This window comes from Neopsephotus bourkii, unplaced genomic scaffold (assembly GCF_033783945.1).
Source record: "Neopsephotus bourkii isolate Nb327-2 ecotype Australia unplaced genomic scaffold, CSIRO-AGI_Nbou_v1 NB_1445, whole genome shotgun sequence".
NCBI lineage: Eukaryota > Metazoa > Chordata > Aves > Psittaciformes > Psittacidae > Neopsephotus > Neopsephotus bourkii.
The window spans coordinates 601,408-620,356 of NW_026901922.1; the positions used below are offsets into that span (position 1 = coordinate 601,408).

The 18,949-nt window shown below is 50.1% G+C and overlaps 1 protein-coding gene and 1 long non-coding RNA gene across 2 annotated transcripts in view; both read left to right on the forward strand.

The window, feature by feature from the left end:
• LOC133220557 (uncharacterized) overlaps positions 1–18,551 on the forward strand; it is a 34,033-nt gene extending 15,482 nt beyond the window's left edge. The window contains exon 2 of the long non-coding RNA XR_009727753.1: positions 18,377–18,551. This is a non-coding gene — a long non-coding RNA (uncharacterized LOC133220557). The remainder of the gene's footprint in view (positions 1–18,376) is intronic.
• Positions 1,356–2,915, forward strand: HOXC5 (homeobox C5). The gene is made up of 2 exons (XM_061368703.1): positions 1,356–1,907; positions 2,685–2,915. The coding sequence occupies exons 1-2, from the start codon at positions 1,451–1,453 to the stop codon at positions 2,897–2,899; spliced, it is 672 nt and encodes a 223-aa protein (XP_061224687.1). The 5' UTR covers positions 1,356–1,450; the 3' UTR covers positions 2,900–2,915.
• Positions 18,552–18,949: the final 398 nt, after the last annotated feature.

Here is an 18,949-nt window from a genome sequence, read left to right on the forward strand (position 1 = left end):
TTCCCCAATCCGCAGCAGAAGGGAGGGCTGGAAATTCAGATTTGAAGGTATTTATTTCCCCTCCGCCGTGCCCTTTGAAGAGAGGGGCTGGTTTCTCTAGGCAGCAGCAGACAAGGAAGATCCAGGCTTCTGGCAGCAATAAATCGCCCAAAAACAGAATGGGGGGGGGGGGGGAAGGTAACAGGAATGTAAACTTTGGCGCATCCAAGGAGCAGCCCCTGCGGAACCCTCGGGAGCGTCCCCGGCCGCCACCGTGCCCCAAAAGCTCGGCAAACAGCGCGGGGATTTGCGCTGCCTCCTGCCCAGCCAGCGGTTGCAAATGAATTCATTTCAAATAGCAGGGATTGGAGATGCCGCGGAGGGAACGCGCTGCTGCTGCCTCCCCTCCTGGCTGCAGCACCGACAAGAGAGGCAAAAATAAACGAAAACACCAAAAAAAACCCACAAAAAACACCAAAAACCCGAGGGTTTATTTTCCCTTAAGCTGCTATTTTGAGACGGAAGAAGCGCGCAAAAACGCGCGCAGGAATCACGGTCTATTTAAAAAGGCTTTGAAAATCGCCGAGAGTTGCACGGAGGGAGCTCGGACGCAGCCTGCGCGCTGCCCCCCCCCCCGCTCCATCTTCTCCCACCCCCCCCCATCACCACCACCACCAACCAACCAAGCACCCTCCCTCCCTCCCTCCGCGGGGGGGCGCGGAGCGCTGCGGTGCCGCGGAGCAGCGCTAGGTGCCGCTGCCGCCTCGCCGTCCCGCGGCGCGCTCCGCCCGCGCTCCCCCGCGCACCCCCGGCGCCTTCCGCGGGCGCCCATCGATAACCCGCCCCGGGGTCATCACGGGAAATGGATGAGTGGCCGGCGCCGTCACGTGACGCCACTTAAATATCCCATATTTGGGCAGCGCGGAGAGAACGGGGGGGGTGTGAAAAAAAAAAAAGAAGGGCAGAATCCCCCCACCTATAAATTCTGCACTTTAGGAGGAACAAAAAACGCGGCCCCCCCACCCCTGAACTTCAAAGGGCCACAAATCACCCTAAATCAAAGCGGTTGGGAAAAAAAAAAAAAAAAAGAGGAAAAAAAAAGGGGGGGGAAGAAAAAAAATAGGAAAAAAAGGAGGAAAAAGTAGAAGGGAAAAAAGAGGAGAAAAAAAGGAGTGAAAAAAGGGTTAGAAAAGGAGGAAAAAAGAGAGAAGGGGAAAAGAGGAAAAAAGGGAAAGAGAAGAGAAAGGGAAAGAGAAGAAAAAGGAAAAAAAAAGAGGGGGAAAAGGATAAAAAATATAGAAGGTGAAAAGGAGAGGAAAAGAGAAAAATACAAAAGAAGAAAAAAGGAAGAAAAACAAAAAAAAAAAAGGAAAAAAGGAAAAAAAAAGGAGGAAAAGAAGAGGGAAAAGATCCCCCTCCCCAAATTCCCCCCCCTCTTTTTTATTATTTCTTTTGCCTCCCCTCCTCCGCCATGAGTTCTTACGTCGCCAATTCGTTTTATAAGCAAAGTCCCCCCGTTCCTGCCTATGCCATGCAAAGTTATGGAAATTATGGAAGTGTGCCGGGGGTCCCGCCGCCCAGGTACCGCGGCAGCGGCTCGGACCCGAGCATCGCCCTCCCCTCCGCCGGGGCTGCCGCCTCCCTGGGCTCGGATATGTCTGCAGCCCCCCGAGCTAACCCCGAGCGACCTTCTTGCACGGTCATGGGTTCTTCAGGGCATCCTTTAGCCAGAGACGAGCAAGCATCCCTAAATCCCGGGATTTACAACCAGAAGAGCGCTAACCCGGCGCTGGAGGAGAGATCTAAGAGCTCGGGTGAAATCAAAGCCGAGCCGGTGCAAACAGCACAGCAAGGAGGACCCCAACTGCAGCAGCAGCACCAACCTCCACAAATCTACCCCTGGATGACCAAACTGCACATGAGCCATGGTAAAACTTTCACTTCTTGATTTTTTGTTTCACAGGATCTATTATTTTTTTTTATCTTTTTTTTCCCTTTTTTTTTTTTTTTTTTTCCCTTGCCTTGGGTTTTTATAGGCCATACGGGGCAAATAATAAAAAACCTGAGGTCGTAAATTTTACGACTAAGGCATCAATTGCTCGTAAAACTGTCCACTAAAAGGCTTAGAGGCTATAGACGCCCAAATTTATGACGGCATAATTGGATCATAGAAACAAAACGTGTATAAAAGGCAATATTCCATTTTTTTGGGGAAGGGGGGGTTAAAAATAACTGGAAATACACATGTTCTTTGAGGGTGAGCTTTAAAAAAGAAGAGACACCAGAAGCGAAGGTGAAGGGAAAGCCTGCAGAGATTTTCCCCCTTCACCTTCCCAGGGCTGCGAGGGGTGTGTGGGGGGGATAAAAAGACAAGATCCCCAAGAAAAGATATTTCCCTCCTTTGTCCACTTCCTTATTGTCCGAGAGGAAACAGGTTCACTTCTGGCTCATCTACATGCGTTTGATGTAGGCTTTGGGAGGTGGAAAGGGGAAGACTTGGGGGGGCTGAAGGTGTTGGGGGATGAAGGATTTGAGGCTGCTTCACTCCCTGCGTGCCCGCAGCAAACTTCTGTACCTTCTAGATTTGTAACCGGGTTTTGCCGTATACAGAAACCATAATAAACCGATTTCAAATCCACCCCAGATCGCTTCGCTTTTCCATGCGGTGTCTGCCCTTTATTCTTATGTCTTTTCCCCCCCTTCAGAAACGGATGGGAAACGCTCCCGCACCAGCTACACCCGCTACCAAACTCTGGAACTAGAGAAAGAGTTTCATTTTAACAGATACCTGACGCGGCGGAGGCGCATTGAGATCGCCAACAACCTCTGCCTGAACGAGAGGCAAATCAAAATCTGGTTTCAAAACCGGAGGATGAAGTGGAAGAAAGATTCCAAGTTGAAAAGCAAAGAGGCTCTTTAGGTGGGACTGCAGAAGATGGGGGGGGGGGGGGTGTCCCCTGCTTTGGTTTGATTCGGTTTTTCCCTTGTTGATGCTTTTTTTCGCCTATCCCCCCTCCTTTTTCCCATCACTTCTGGTGGAAACTTTGAGTTTTGGGGTGGGGAGGGAGGGAGCTGCTGTTGGACTCTGGTCCTTACCCTCACGCATCCCTCAGACAAAGGAGATCTCCTATTAGTATGCAAAAATAGGGAGGGGGGGGAAACTCCAACCCCGCTGTTAGCTTCCTGCAAAGATTTAGTGTATGGCTCCTTAGGTTGCTACTGAGTGTCCTAACCTGTGCGCTGGGTTTTTCTAAGGGGGGGGGAATTGCCAAGAAAAGGGCAAAATAACCAAAAAAAGCTTAAAGAGGAATCCGCGGGGTGGCTGGTGGTGTCCTCTCAGCTCTAAAACCAGCGATATTCAGAGGGAAAATGAGAAAGGACTTGGCAAAAAAAGGGCAAAAAAGGGAAAACGGGGGGGGGGGGGGATATAAAAAGCCCTAAACCCGGTGAGTTTTATAAAGTCCCGGCTTCGCTCTCCGTTCGTCCTGATGGGAGAAGGAAACCGCTGGTCCCTTTGCTGGGAATTGCGCAGGGAAGATGCTCTGGCCCCTGGCTTTCCCCTCTCTGCTCGGGAGGGGAGGAATTGCCCCCAGCTGAGGCTGGGAACCCCTAAACCGCACCTCTGAACCCCTCAAAGGGCCGGGGAGGGTGTGGGGTGTGCGTTTGCGCTTCTCTTGGGACGCTGATGGCATCATTTTATTACTATTTGCATATAAAAGAATAGATTTAGGAAGGGGCTAAGGGGGGGGGGGGGCACAACACTGATTTGCACGGATCCTCTGAAATCTCCGGGCAGGAAAATGCAGCATGGGGGGGGTGGGGATGGAGGGGGGGGGGGGAGGGAGGGAAAAAACCCCCAACCCTCTGGATTTCATATTATTGTGTATTTATTTGTTGCGTAATTCATGTGGATCTGCTAAATGCTAAGCTCTATGATTAAACACGAAACCGAACCCACCCAAGGCGAACCCCGATTTGTACATCTCTGTCTAAATTCAGTCCCATCGCAGGAGCCTCTTCTCCTTCTGAACCCTCCCCGATGGTGTACGCGGTGTATTTATGAGTTGTCGTTTCGTCTGGGAAAGGGAGATGAAACCTCTTGTTTGGTCATAAGGAATAAAGGGTGAATGCTCCAAAAGTCGGGCAGAGATTTCCGTGCTCCTTCGCCCTGTCTTGGGGCAGCTTGCTTTGGGCAAAGTATTGCTTTTAAAGAGTTATCAGTTAGCACCTTCCAGGGAGGGGGAAGGGATGCTTTAGCTTAGAGCATCCTTCTCCTCCCACCCTGGAAAAGGTAGGTGCTGCTTTTCCTATTTCCCATAGTATTGGGGAAAGGGGGGAAAAGGGGATTTAATGATAGCGCTGGCTGGGCCCTGAGGAAGGTGAGCTGCTCCCTGTCCCAGCTCGGACTTGTCTATCTGCCTTCATTTCGCTGAGGGTTTCCATTGCCGGCTGGGCTCCTCGCATGGCAGATGGCATTTTAATCGGAATATCGGATTAAAATGACCTTTTCTCCCCTCCCCCTCTCTCTTCCCCCCAATACTTGGGATAAAATCACCCCAAATCTTCCACCAGGGCAGCACCTGAATGTGAGGAGGAGGTCCCAGTGCTTGACTGGAGGTGACTGGGGTGGGGGTCCCTATTGGGTGATGGCACCAGGCCCTGTTGGCCCCACTCATCTAGAAGGGAGCAGCCCTTAAGGAGGCTGCAGGGGGAGAAGAGGGGCTGCACCCCTCTTCTTGGTTTTAAGTATATCTATATTGCTTTTTAAGATCTACATATGTTATTTAATATAAATTATATTTAATTTTAATATAGCATTATATATTATTTCATACACTATTTATATATATAATTTAGAAATATATCTTCGTTTATATATGTATTAATATGGATACGTATCTATTATTTTCTGTCTCTGCTAAGGTGGAGGGGCCTAATGCAGAACACATGGGCTCTACCTCCGGGGTGGAAAGACGCTTCCATAGGGTATCCATACATCCCGGGAGCTAACACTTGGGTCCATATGGACTCCTCCATACCTACAGCCATATGGCAGAGGCGCGGGGCTGAGGGGAAAAAAAGCATCCCAAACCACACAAAAAACCCCATCGTGGAGGGTCTAAAGGAGGAGGAGGAAGAGGAAGAGGGTGGGGGGACCCCCTCCGAACCCACTCGTGTACCGAGAGGTGCGTCTATGGTGTCTCTGCTGAGATTTGCATAGGGCTCAACCTATATGTTCTCTTTCCCAGACAAGCGGGGTGGCTCCTCCCGTGTCTCGCAGCTCTTTACAGGCGAAAACAAACGCCGGGAGAAGCCAATAAGCTCCATAAAACTTTATAGGATTTCCTTTACACACGGGAAACAACGGAACAATTTCCTGACCCGGCAAAACAAAAGTTTGCTGCTGCCAGTAGCGGCTCGGGGGGGCTTTTTAGGGGTACAATTAACACAGCGTGCTCAAGTGGGGCACCCCTCCCAGCTCCGGGGGGCTTCGTTTAATCCTTATGATGGTTGGTATCGGTGGGTCGGTGGGGGTCTGGTTGTTTGGCGACTTGCGAGCTGTAAAGATGTTCCATTGGAGTGGTGCTTAACAGCGAAAAGAAACCCCTCTTTTTCACCCATTTTCCCCCCCTTCTCAACCGGTATTTGGGGTGAAACACTGCAAAAACAAGCAAGGTTCCCCTCGCGTATTTCTCTGCTGCCTGTACACCAGTGCTTGCCCACTCGTGGAGGGCCTAGCGTGATTTCAGGGGGGGCTGGGGAACCATCCCAATCATCTCTTCTTTTGATTACCATTATCTATATTCCGGGTTTTATTCCTTCCCCACGCTGTGTAAATCTCTTGCCTGGTTGCTCAGGCACAAAACCCTCTTGGCGTGTGCTGGTAATTGCTCGTTATTCCGTTCAATTTTCTCTTAAGCAACGTCTTCCCTTCCCTCTCCCCGGGATCATTGCAGCGTCTCTGGGTTATTATCTCTGATTCTGATTACATTTCGCACTCTTTAACACCTTTTTCCCTTCGCCTTTTTCACCGCGAAAGCTGTCAAGGCAGCTCGGGGTTGTCAAGGCAAGGGTTAAGCAGCGGGTTTTAGCTGCCAGAGCAAGGGGGAAACCCCAAAACAACCCCAAAACACCCCCTAAACCCCCATTTTAAACCTCAAACTTTCACGTTTCCACCCTGCGGAGCAGAGTGCGGCTATTTATGATTAATTACGGGCTTCTCCTGCCTCGGGGAGGGGGGGAGAGAGGGGTCAGGGGGGGTCTATGCACCCCTCAACCCCCCCTTATCCTCTAAGGGGCATTTATCTGGGGGGTGCTGGGTGTTTGGTGGATGTTGTTGCTGGTGCTGGCTGGGATTTGCCTTTTGATTTCCCCTCTCGGCTGCTCGATCCCTTCGCAAAGACTCAAGAAGGAAATAGAAAAGGACTTACCTTGCCCCGCCATCCGTGTCAACCCCGTGAGAACTTAAAATGGCCCAAAAAAACCAAAAACAAAAACAACAAACCAACCAAAGTTCCTTTTTATATCTATATATCTATATATGTAAAAAAATCCATGATATTAGTTTGTTTTCCTTTGTTTTGCATGGTGTTTGTTTTGGTTTTGTTTTTTTTTGCTCGAGGAAAGCAAAGCTCTTTTAGTTTCACCGAGAACATCAGAACATTAGCAGAAATACTCATGCCTTCTATGCGAATTTAGTAGTTTAAAACTTTTGAAGGTTATTTATGTGGATGGCCCTAAGCAAAAGCCCTGAATGGCTCTCAGGGAGCACGTGATGTCATTAAACTAAGTTTTATGGTTTGGGGGAGCTGACAAACCCACAATATATTTACATCATATATAATCTTAACTGTCCACCATCGCAGCTGCTAGAGCTGTTTAATGCTGGGACAGTGGGACAAGGCGCTTTAGTGCGGAGCGCGGCGGCCGGAGCAGCACCTCCCGCGTAAGTTTGCTTCTTCCAAACTCTCCTTTTATTCCTTTTCTTTATTCTTTTCCCCCCACCTATTTGGGGGATCTCCGTTTCTCGGCCTCTTTCAGGAAACCTTTCTAAAATCCCCCTTTTACGGGGGAAAACGGCAAGAAAAGGGGGGGGTGGCGTGCGAGCTGGAATGTGAATTTTCCAAAGGGGAATGCTGCAGGCGAGGATCTTATCCTGCAGCAATCTCCGCTTCCCCCCCCCTTCACATCCTCGCATCCCCAGGGCTGCTGGAGAGGAGATAAGGCCAAGGCAATTCTATGTATTACTGGTTTGGCTGGTAACCCACTCATCCCCATTCGCGGCCCCCTCCCTTCAGGGTACAGGCTAAGGGTAGGCTGGGAGCATCCCTAAGTTTCATCCCTGAGTTGTTTGTTGGGGTTGGGGCTTTTCTTTTCATGGGGGTGTGTGAGTTATTTGTGTTTAGGGAGAGTTGGGATTTGCAATGGGAAGAAGGGAAAAGGAAAGGAATAACTTAAATAAATATAAAGGGGGAGACATAGAAATGGTCCATGGAGAGGGAAGGGGCCTGAGCGGGGCTGGGGGGGGCAGGTGAGTGGGGGGGAATGGTGGCTCTGTGTGGGACCCTATGGCACTCACAGGGGGACCCAATAACACTCGTAGGGGACCCCATGATGGGAGGAAGAGGGTCTGTGAAGAAGGTGGATTCCCCCCCCCATCGCCTTAAGGGGGGTGGTGGTGAAGTGGGGGGTGTCTCAAGTTGGGGGTCACATATGGGAAAGGGGTATCTTGCTGGTCTATGTGGCAGCTGGAGTGGGGGACCCCCTCCAGAGACCCCCTTGGGATGCTGGGACACCCACTTTATACCCCGGGAGGGCCTTCAGGATCAAACCTCCCCAAGGAACCAGGTTGAGGGGGCAATGGGGAGTGCAACTGGCTGGGAACTAGGGGGGGGTGGCCTCATTCTCTGACTCCCACCCCAGAATGCCCCCCATGAGGAGGGTGACCCATTGGAAACAATGGGGCACCCCCTCCTCATCCCATCTAGCCAATTGCCGGGCCTCTATTGTTCTCCTGGGGGTGAAGAGATGCTTCGCTTTGTGCCCCCCCCAACTTCCACAAGGCCTCATCCTGGTGTTATCCCAGGCCTGGCACTTAGGGTGGATGCTACAGTGGGGGAGACACAGGAATTGTATTTGGGGGGGCAGCACAGGGAGCAGAGGCTGCAGATTCCCACTGTGATATCAGTTGTCTGGAGGGAATTCCACTCGGGAATGCACATGCGTATACACCCATGCACAAGCACACCCATGTATGTGTGCACATGTGCACACAGGCCAGCATGTGAATGCACCCACATAGGCATGGACACGTGTGCAAATGCACACGCGTGTGCCCACCTGTGCAACACACAGCAGGCATGCGAATGCACACGCATGTTCTCACAAGTGCATGGGCACATGCAAGGCCCTGCACGCATGCAAACATCCACATACCCATGTGTGCAAACCCCTTTGTGGGTGCCGGGGGGGAGCTTTGGGGGTGCTAAACCCCTCCCAGCAGCTTCTTTGCAGGGATGGGGACCCCCTTGCAGCCAAGGCTGGACCCCCCACCCCTGCACCTCAGGGATCTTGGGGTGCTGTGTCCCACTGTGCAGGCACAACCTTTGGGGATAGGATGGCTGGCATAAGAGGCAATGACATAGTGAAACACCTCGGGACCCCCCAGTCTTTTCCTCTTCAGAGCCTTCAGGGGCTCAATCCCCCCCCCCCCAAATCAGGCAGCAGCCCTGAGGCAGCCCCTTGGGACCTCTGCTCCTTTTGACAGTGTGGGGATTTGAACCCCTTCTCCAAGTGCCTTATTCAGGGACCCTCATTTGTGGGTGTCCGGGGGGGGTTTGGTGTGGTCTGAGAGTGGGTGGCAGTGATTTGGTGGGGGGGAGGCTGCTGTTCTGCAGAGGCCCCCCCTCCCCAGCCCTTACTGTCCCCTTTAGCACCCCACTGTTGGCATCAAGGCTAGGGTCATGTTTTAGTCTCCATCACAGAGATGGAGATTAATTTTTCCCCTCAATCCCATTGGGAATGTGCTCCCAAACCCCCTTCAGCTGATCCATCTACCTAAGCCCTATAGAGTGATGGGGATCTATAGGGCTCTATAGGGCCCTATATCATGAGAAATCATCAGTATTTTGTTCACATCCCCCCACTTGAGCAGCAAGATGTCCCCACGATGGTGGGATAAAGACACTGTCCCCACTTCAGGGCTCTAAGGGGGGGGTCCCTCGGGTTTTAGCATCCTCTTTTCCCCCCCCCCCCCCGGATTGTGCAGGTCTTGGAAAAGGGGAAAAAGCTAAAAATTAGAATTATCCCATTTATTAAGGTCGTTAACAGTGGGGAAAAGGTGTAAAAAAAAACGGTGCAGCTCCAAGCCTGTGGAGCTGGGAACACGCAGAGGTTTTGGGGGGGATCCCCTGGATCCCATCATCCCATGACCCCAAACCCCACGGAAAGTCCTTGCAAGGCTCATTTAAATAACGTGCTTTGGGATAACCCGAAATCGCTCAAACCCTGCAGGCATCCAAATGGGAAGAGGGGATTTGGGGGCACCCCAAGAGCCGGCTGGAGGTGAAAGGGGGTGCTCTCCTGCGTGCGTCGAGGCTGGTTGTGACAGAAACAAGGAGATGGGGGGGACACACCACGGAAATGGGGAGAAAGAAGAAAGTTTTTGGCGTCCGATGTAAACCTCGGCTTTTTCTTTCCCCTCCGACCTCTTCCTCCCGGTGATGGATGCTGGGGCATGAAAAATAAATGCCGGGTTGGAGCCTTTTCTTCCGGATATTTCGGGTTTTTCGCTCAGATACCATTTAATTGGGACGTGGAGGCTGCTCGCGTCCCTATGTGTGACTGGGAATATCCATAATATCCATCCCCAGCCCTCCGTTGTGTGAATGACGGGGTTAAAACAATGCAGCGCTGATAAGAAACCGCTCTTTGTAAGAGCAAAAAATCATTTTCTCCGTAATTGGACGGGAGAAACAAATAATAAAGCCCAGCGAATGACTGTGGGGAATAGAATTTCCTCGCATCCAGCTGGGTGCTGGGAAAAATAGGGATTATTGGAGGGTGGACGGAGGAAATCCGGCTGGAATAGGGGCAACCCGATGTTTCCATCCCATCCTCGGGGCTGGGTTTGTCTTCTGCCCGAGGTGGGGAAGAGAGTTTCTGCCCATCACCTTCCATTTTCCCCCGGCCTGTCCCTGCAGATCCTATTGATGGATTGATTTTATTGATTTATTATCCACTCCTCCGAGCGCGTTGCTATCAAATGATGCTTTGAGCTGGGTTTTCCCGGTCAAGAGTTGAATCCCGAGTTATCGATTTCTATTTCGTTCCCCTCCCTTTTCCTTTTCTTTTTTCCCCCCTTGATTTGCGATTTTTCTCATCCCTGGCAGACGCGACCCCTTTTCCCAACAGGAACTGGGAATATCCATCCTCCCCATCCACCTTCCCTGCTTTCAGCAAGAAAGGAAACAAACACCCCAACCACTTTCCCTCTGGACGCATCCTCTATCACCGCCTTATCCCAACTCTTCCCTCCTCTTTACAGCCAAAGCAACACGGTTTGAGCAGGGATTAAACACACCCCAATTTATTTCCATCTAGATAGCATTTATTAGACCTTCTCTTCCTCTTTGAGCTGTGCCTGTGTGCGTATGGATATTCCCCACACAGGGATGCAGTGCCTGGATGTGTGTGGATGGGTATGGATGTATGGATGCGCGGTCCAAGGTTGGGGGGGGCACACAGACACACGCACTTACATAAACAGACACCGAGATATTTGAGTGTTTTCTTGGCACTTAACAGATTCCTCTGATTCCCTCTCAGCAGTAAAGTAACCACCAGGGAAGGGAGAGCGGCTACTGTTGACCTCCGATATTTATTCACGCCCAGGGCAGGAATTGAGTTTGCTGGAGTTAGTTTGGGAAAATGGGAAGGGGGGGGGGGGGGGGGGGTGTCTCTTCCCGCTTGGAAAAACGACGTTTTATTTCCCGTAGCTTTAGGAAAAAGAAATAAACAGGATTCAGAGGAGGCAGCAGCGTGAGGCTGAGGCTGGCTTTGACTTTAATGGAAGTGATTTTGGTTGCAAGACACTTCCCATCTCCCCCAGCGTGCACTGGGGGTGGCAGGGGATAAGAGGGATCTGTTGGGGGGAGAAAACAGGGACACCCCCATTCACCAGACTCCCAAACTCTGGGAGCAAACAGGAGGGGTGTCCCTGATGCCAGACTCGGGGGCTTGGCGAGTACACCTCGATCCCTGAGTTCATTTATTCCACCTTCTCTTCTTCTTTTCCTTGCTTCCTTCCTTCCTTTTCCTTCCTTCCTTTTCCTTCCTTCCTTCCTTCCTTCCTTCCTTCCTTCCATCCATCCATCCATCCATCCATCCATCTCTCTTCTTCCTCCCATCCCTTCTCCCCACTGGAGCCCTCCAATTCCTCCCCATTCCCTGAATCCTGGTATTATTTTGAAGGCCTTTCCCATCACTACCCCCCTCAATCCCCCCGACCCTCCAGCAGATTCCTCCTCCGTATGGACCTGACGGGGACCACATTTTGGCGAGGGGGGGACACACCAAAAATGGGGGGGGGGGGCACAGCTTTTGAGCCTCTGCAAAGCTCGATCCTTCCTCTCCTTTGGGGAACGGGGGGCATTCCTCTATTAGAGACCTCATTAAGGGGGTGCAGGCTGAGCTTGATGAGTTCCTGTAAGTAATAGCAGTGTAGCTCGTGTTTCCCTCCCCGGTACTCCCCTTTTCCCCCCTGCACCCTTCACTGGGATCCAGCATCCAACAGAACACCCCACTTCCCCCAGATAACCCCCCAGTTTGGGATCGAAGGGATTTTGGGATCCCCTTCCCCCCAAAAAAGAGTCACCCCGAGTGCCAAGAGAGATTCTGGGGATGCCCTGAGGGGTTTCTCAGGGCTAAGTATCCCCTCTCCCCCTTTCCCTCTTGTGGGGGGGGGGGGGTTCTTCTCCCTCTGGAGCTCATAGGTGGGATTTGAAATGGGGGGGAGCAATTGAGTGCTTGGGTTTGTGTGTGTCCGAACAAAAAAAAATCCCTTTTTCCTGATGTTTTTCCTTCCCTATTTTCCTTACATTTCCTGGTTTCCTCTCCCTTTTTACGTGATAAAGCCTTGGGAAACGGGGGGAAAGATTTACCTGCAGACTCAAGCTGACACCTCCCATCTGTGTCCGCTCCTCTCGGCTACCTGGCTCTTGTCGACATTAATTCTCTGTCATATAGTGGCGAAATGAGAAGCTTTAAAACCTCGGTAGGGTCATGGGGCTTGGGGGGGGGGGGTGGGTAGGAAGCGGTGTATGAACCAACCTGTGTTTTATGGGGAGCTTTCAGCGGGCGGCACGAACGCCTCATCCTTCACTCCAGCCCCGAGCGAGAGGTTTCAGGTCAGATGTGGGACTTCAAAGAAGGCCTTTTTTGGGGGGGGGGGGGGGTGAGCTGCGGTTTGCACAAGCTCTCGCCAGGATGCTCCTTGCAGCGACCCTCACCGTGCCCTTTGGGCTTTGCCCTTTCCCTCTTTCCTCCGCCCCCCCCCCCAATCAGTTCACCTTTCCCAGTTTTCCCAGCAAATCTAAAGGCTCGGGGGTACCTTTAGCGTTGGGAAAAGGCGATTTTCCTCCCCAAACCTCTACGGCCCAGGCTGGCGGGCCGCGATTTTTCCCCTTTTTCCCCAATTTTTCCCTTCTTTCTTTAAAAAAAAAATCCCCCTTTTATCCCCCTTTATTTTTACCCCCCTTTTTTTTTCCTTTATTTCCCTTTTCTTCTATTTTTTTCTTCAGGGAAGCAGCCGATTTCTTATCAGGTCGGGATTGATGCTGCCGGCCTCCTTCTCTATATCATCCCCACGGCTCCTCTTGTTCCAGCCCGACTCCCTTTGCTCCAGGGGCCGTGAGTGATGGCTCCCGCAGCTCCCCATGCCTCCAGAATCCTAATAACCCCTCCGAGGAAGGGGGGGGACACGACACCCCCTCTCCCCCTATTTTCCTAGCAGGAATTTTTCGGGATACCCCCTTCAATCCCACCCCGGGGCTCGCCTTTTCTCAGCTCCTGTTGCTGGAAGCCCCCGCGGAAGCCAGGAAACGTTTTTATTAAAAGGTTTTGATGGATTCGCCTTGGGGATTAACTAAGATAATAGTTTATTGCACTGCGAAAGATTAAACTGAAAGTACCCTGGTGAAAGAAAAAAAGTATAAATAAACATTAAAGGGAGCGGGGAGCATCTTTTCCGAGCATTCAATCCCGTGTTTCCCACTTTAACAAGGGTCCCCCCGGGCTCCATGGTGTCCTCGCAGCCATTCTGGGGCATTATTATTATTATTATTATTTGATATTATTATTGCTATTATTATTATTGCTATTATTATTATTATTTGATGACTCGGCGAAGGGGTTTGCCAGATTGCGGGTGCAGAGGGGACATCCCTCCCCGTCCCTCTCTCCCCTTCCCTGGAGCAGAATTACCCCTAGATAAAGCCCCATTCCTCCGCCCCACTGCTGTCAGGGCTGGATTGCGCCCATGGGCGCGGAGCTGCGCGCATCTGGGTCGTGTCGGGTTTGAAGAGCGTGTTTACACAGCGGGAGAGTTTAAAACACGGCCCGAGAGGCGATAAAACCGGGCCTTTAAATCATCCTGCCCTTCATCCCGTCCCTTCCACATCTGCTGCGGGGCTGGGATCTGCCCTCCATGTGATGCTGCCGGGCCCCATAGGGGCAGGACCCCTCTCTTACCGCCACCTCCTCACGCGTGTCACCCCCTTCTGCATCCCTCTGTATCCCACTTCTCACTGCCCCGCATCCAGAGGAAGGGACACCCGAAGGTTTAAATGAGAGCTGGGTGTTGATCCGAGGTGCACCCAGAGGGTTGCAAAGGGTGTTAAAAAGGGCTGAGCGCAGCGCGATAAAACCTGGGCTTAGTCCTCGCTTGGGAGGACTCAAAATGCACCGAAAAAGGGGACTTTTCCCTTGGTTTATCCCCTTCCACCCCACTTTAGAGCCAGGCCCGCTGCTCTGCATCACTACTAGTGAAGGCTGAGCTTCCTTTGCTACGTTCCTTCAGCAGTAACAGCGGGCCAGGGCTTCTCTTTCCCCAAATTCCTCCCTAAACCCCTCCAGTTGGGGCTGGATGAACTCTTTTTTTTTGGGGGGGGAAACACTTCATTTTTATTCCCTATCCCTACACAGAAACTTTTCCCATCCCCTTCTCCCGGCCTAAGCCATCCAGAAGGATTATGGAGCCCAGAAATGGATTTACAACCAGAGGGGGACTGGGGGAAGGGGTCGGGGGGGGAAATGATGATGTTAACTGTTCATATCGTCATCCCAAAGGAAGATTTCCATGGGATAAGAGCATTAAGTACCGCTGAAAGCAGCAGCGCTCTCCAACAAGAGGGCTCGGGCTCAAGTTTGTGTATGTTTCCACCCCATACAATAACATCTATAGATCTGCTAATGGGCCCTTTGCAACCCTTGGACACTTTCTCCTCCAACTTTCACTTTCTCTACCCCCCCCCCCCCAAAAACACGCCCTTTCCCCAATCCAAGCCCAATGTTTTCTTTTCAACTTAACCCAGGGTTCAGCAATTACCCGGTGGGTCAGTGTAAAAGTCGTCTTTGTCTATGAAAAAGTCAAGGAGAAACCTTAGCTCCTGTATATACATCACTTAAAAGCATCCTCCAGCCAGGTTCTCCTCTGCCTCCAAGAGCCCCCCTACTCCTATAACCCCCTCCCGAGTTCAAACAAAGATTTTAAGCCCCAAATAAAACGGATTCGAAAAAAATAACAGGGAGAAATCCCTCCCCAAGGCCAACAAATGAGGGAAGAGCCCAGATACGGTCACATGAAGTGGGGTGATCTGAGGAATAAAAGGGGAGGGGGTGTCTGTTTTGGGGGGGGGTGTGGGGAGCAGAGCTGCAGGGTCCTGTTAAAGTGCAGGAGGAGATGGAGAGGGGAGCTGTGTCACTTGGTTACTGGTGGATTTGGTTCAAACGATCGCTTTCTGATGGGGGGGGGAGAGGAAAAAAGGGAAAGGGGAAAAGGATAAAAGGAAATAAGAGAAAAAGGAAAGATAAAGAAAAATAAAAAAAGGAAAATGAAGAAAATAAAAAATACAGGAAAAAAATAAATAATGATGACAATAATAATAAAAAAGAAAAGATTAAAAAGGAGGGAAAAAGGGGGGGAAAAAGGTGTCTTTCCTACCAAACAGCAAGTTTCACCCTTGCTGAGCTCCTGCTCCACCGAGTCCCGAGGAGCTCTCGGGCTGAAGCGCCGATACCAATTAATCGAGGACTAAAATCTGGGCTTATTTGTAGCCCAGCGAAGCCTCGGTGCGGAGGGGGCTTCGCTCCGACCCCCTTCCCTTTCTTTTTTGGTCCCCTTCTCCTTGGCGAAGGGGCCGAGAGGAACAAAAACCAACAATTTCTCCGGCATAAAAATGAAACATCAAATTAGTTTGCCTCTGGGCTTCATTTTTCCCCTTCTACATTATAACTAGTTATTGAACTCGCTAGAAGATCTAAAGGCCATTTGTGAGGAGAGAAATTTCAATGGAGTTCCCCCATCAATAACTCCTTGGCAGTGACCTATTGGATCAAGTCAAACAGTTGAGGTGAAATTCAGGTCACGCTGTCTCACCAATATTAAAATGCGCCCACTTTTTAAAAAGCCACTTTCAACGAGATTTGAAGAAAATTGAATTCCTGGGGGGGGGGATGGTAAAAAGGGGGGGGGGGAGGGAAGGGAGAACCTGGTTTGCATATTTTAGTTGCTATTTGGTCGCAAAGCGGAGGGATTCGTCTTTGAAGGCGTTAAAACGAAGGGATAAATATTTACGTTATTGGTTTGGTTGAGAGCAAAGAGGCTCCAAAGAAAAATGGGCAGGCCAGGAGTTTGGGTGACAGCCCTTGCTTATTAAAATCGTTTGAGGTCGATTCATTACTTTTACTGACAACAGATTTAAAGGAAGGGGGGGGAGAACAAAAATCAATTAGCCATTTGCATATCCCTTTTGCATGGCTTAGACCTTGTCTGCTTGCGTTCGGAAGGGACAAAAAGCCAAAGGGCTTTCGAGTTGGGAGCTAAAAAATGGGGGTTTCGTTCGTTATCTGGCGTTGATTGCGGTGGGGAGAACGCAACTGTTTAAATGGTGCATATATACATGGAGAGGGGGGGTTAGCTCTCTTTAGATCATCACCTTAAACCAAGCTCGCAATAAAACTCCGCTCCCAATTTGATCCCCACCTCCCGCATCCCAAGGAGGCAGAGTTCACCCTCGGCGAGCTTTTCCCCTTCGCTTTCCCTATTCTTAGGAAACACGGGATAACCAACCCCCAGTAGATAGGTACTTCATTTTTTGCTGGAGAGCACAGATTGCTAATGGGCCGCGGTACAGGTTACCAAACGGTCAGTATGGTAATAGCCAGCACAATGAATCCGGAGAGACAATGCATCCTGATTTTTCTTCAGTACTGTCAAAAAGGCGCTTTGTACTTCCAAATCCCCCCGCGACACTAACCACTTCTCCATTTCCCACCCTCGCCCTAGGTAGGAGAAGGAAATAAAGCCCGAAATGAGTCAATTTTAATGTTTCCCCCCAGTTTTTCTGCCTGGTTTTGGGTTTTTTTGCTGCTTTTTTTCGCTGCCGAGGTACTGCGTTTCCTTGGGTTTTGTCCCTCCCCAAAGTGTTTCTCGGCACGGTGGTGGGGGGACGAGGGATGGAGAGCGGTGGGAGGGCTGCTTTATAGACAAAAGAGCCAGATTCTTGTACAACTATTCTTCACACGTCCCTGCAGACTTATTTTACAGCGAAAAAGACAAAAAAGGGGGGGGGGGGGATTGCATTAAATAAATACAAAATCCAACCACTTTAACAGGAGGCACCGGTTGACTCCGGTTAAAAGGCAAAGGGAAGGGGGAAATATGAAGGCAAAAATAATAAAAAGAGGAAAATAGGCTTTTTTTTGGGGGGGGGGGGCGGGGCGCGTTTGGAAGAAATCCTGAGGATTTCTATCTGATTTTTAGGGTTTTTTTGTTTGTATTAAGAAAAGCGCCCCCCCCCTTAAAACCCAACCCCAGGAGGAGAGGATGGAGGATCAAGTCCTTAAAATTAGATCTATCGAGGTGGGGATCAGGGGGGTGCAAAGGGGAAGGGAGGGGGGTATAAAGTTGAGTTTCCCCTTTTAAGAAAGCGACAGAGTCCAGAGCCGCCCCGTTTGTGACCTTCACGCCTGGGATTATTCAGTGCTTGGATTGGTGCCTGTTTGTTTCGGGCTTTATTTCCCTATTTTTTCTTCTTATTATTATATACATTTTTAAACATCCAGCATAGCTTTAAGAGAACTACCTGTGGATATTTATTTATTCTGCTGATGCTTATTGAAACCCATATATTTAAAGGGGGGGGGAGAGAAGGAAGGATGTGCGTAGGTAAAAATTACTTTATTAACTCTCCATCTTTATTCAATATTCCCTCAGCCTTGGAATAAAGTTGTTGCATCAGGCTCAACTATAAATGTCAAAGCCCTGCATGAGTCTGAGGTGTTGGGGCAGGATGAAGTATAGCTGGAGAAAAGGAATTTATTGGATCTATTGAAATCAATGGTTTGGGTTCCGGAATACGTTTCTAAGCAGGGAGGCGTGTTTTTTTTTGGCCCCAACCAGCTCCTACCAGCCTACACTCCCTATCCCAAAACCTCAGGGGGAAGAGGAAGGATTTGACTTTGTATAGGGGGATATAGATAGGCGGTTCTATAGGTAAAACCGGGATTTACAACTTTAGGAAGGAGCAGGCTCTGCCGGTGAATGGGGCCAGCAATTAGCCAAGCCCTGCAAATCCCCCCCCTCCCCATCAATAAACCTCACCCCCCCCCCCAAAAAAAAAGCCTAAAAAAGGCCAATTTAAGCCCAAAACCCCACCTAGGGTCCCCCAGGGATGCGGAGCTGGTGTCCGAGGGGGGTCCAGCCCCCCCAAAAACCCTCCCCGTCTCCTATATGTACCCTGTAGACTCGAATTTGTGTGAGCGTCTCCCAGTCACAAATTCGTCTCTAGGGGAATATATGGGCGATGCCAGAGCCTTGGAAAGTTCTGCTTTCCTCTTAATTGCGGCGCTCCTAATTAAACCCTCCTGATGGCACTTGCAAAAGGGGGGGTTGAGACAACGTGTAAGCGCGGGGTTTGATCTTTGCCAGGGCTTGATAATAATAATAGTAATAATAATAGTAATAATAATAGTAATAATAATAATAATAATAGGAGATTGGGGGAAGAAAAATAAAGGGGTAAAAAAGAGGGGAAAAAAGGGAAAAAGCAAATGATTTGGGGTGGGGGGGGGCTGATAATCATCCAAATAAACCCCCATTATTACTTTTCCTCTCCAGAAGAAGCAGCAGCCACCGCAAACACAACTCTGAGCCAAGAGCACAAAGAGCCCCGACCATTTCGCGGTGACTGATTTATGGCGTTTTACAACCCCATAAAAAGCTGTAACAACCAGCCAAAAGCCTTCGACACCGCTGGCACATTTAGTCTAATAAATAAAACATAAACAGTTAACTTTATGTGTCACTTTTATTGTTATCAAGTAAAATATGGCAATGCCCTGCAAGCTATGATTTTCAGCTATAATTGTTATCAAGCACAAGGAGGGAATACCCCACCTCCCTCCTCTGCCCCTCTCTTTAGGGCGAGATGGAGATGGAGAAATCAGAAGGAAAGCTCTAATTGAGGCAGCTGAAAAGCCGCCCAAAGTGGTGACATCCATCTGCAGCTCCCCGACCTGGGCTGGGGTGCTGGGAGCCATTTTTAACGTGTCCCTCTAGCTTTAACCCCAAATCGCGTATAGACAGCTATATACTGCCTATATATATGGGGTTTGTGTGTGTATATGTAATTTCATATATAAATATATATATACCCCCATATATATGGATTTTTGTGTGTATACATGTAAT

Excerpts from the sequence above, each read along its gene's own strand:
- HOXC5 (XM_061368703.1), top strand. The coding sequence starts at position 1,451 with ATGAGTTCTTACGTCGCCAATTCGTTTTATAAGCAAAGTCCCCCCGTT. Across the intron at positions 1,908-2,684 it reads CAAACTGCACATGAGCCATG|AAACGGATGGGAAACGCTCC; the intron begins GTAAAACTTTCA and ends CCCCCCCTTCAG.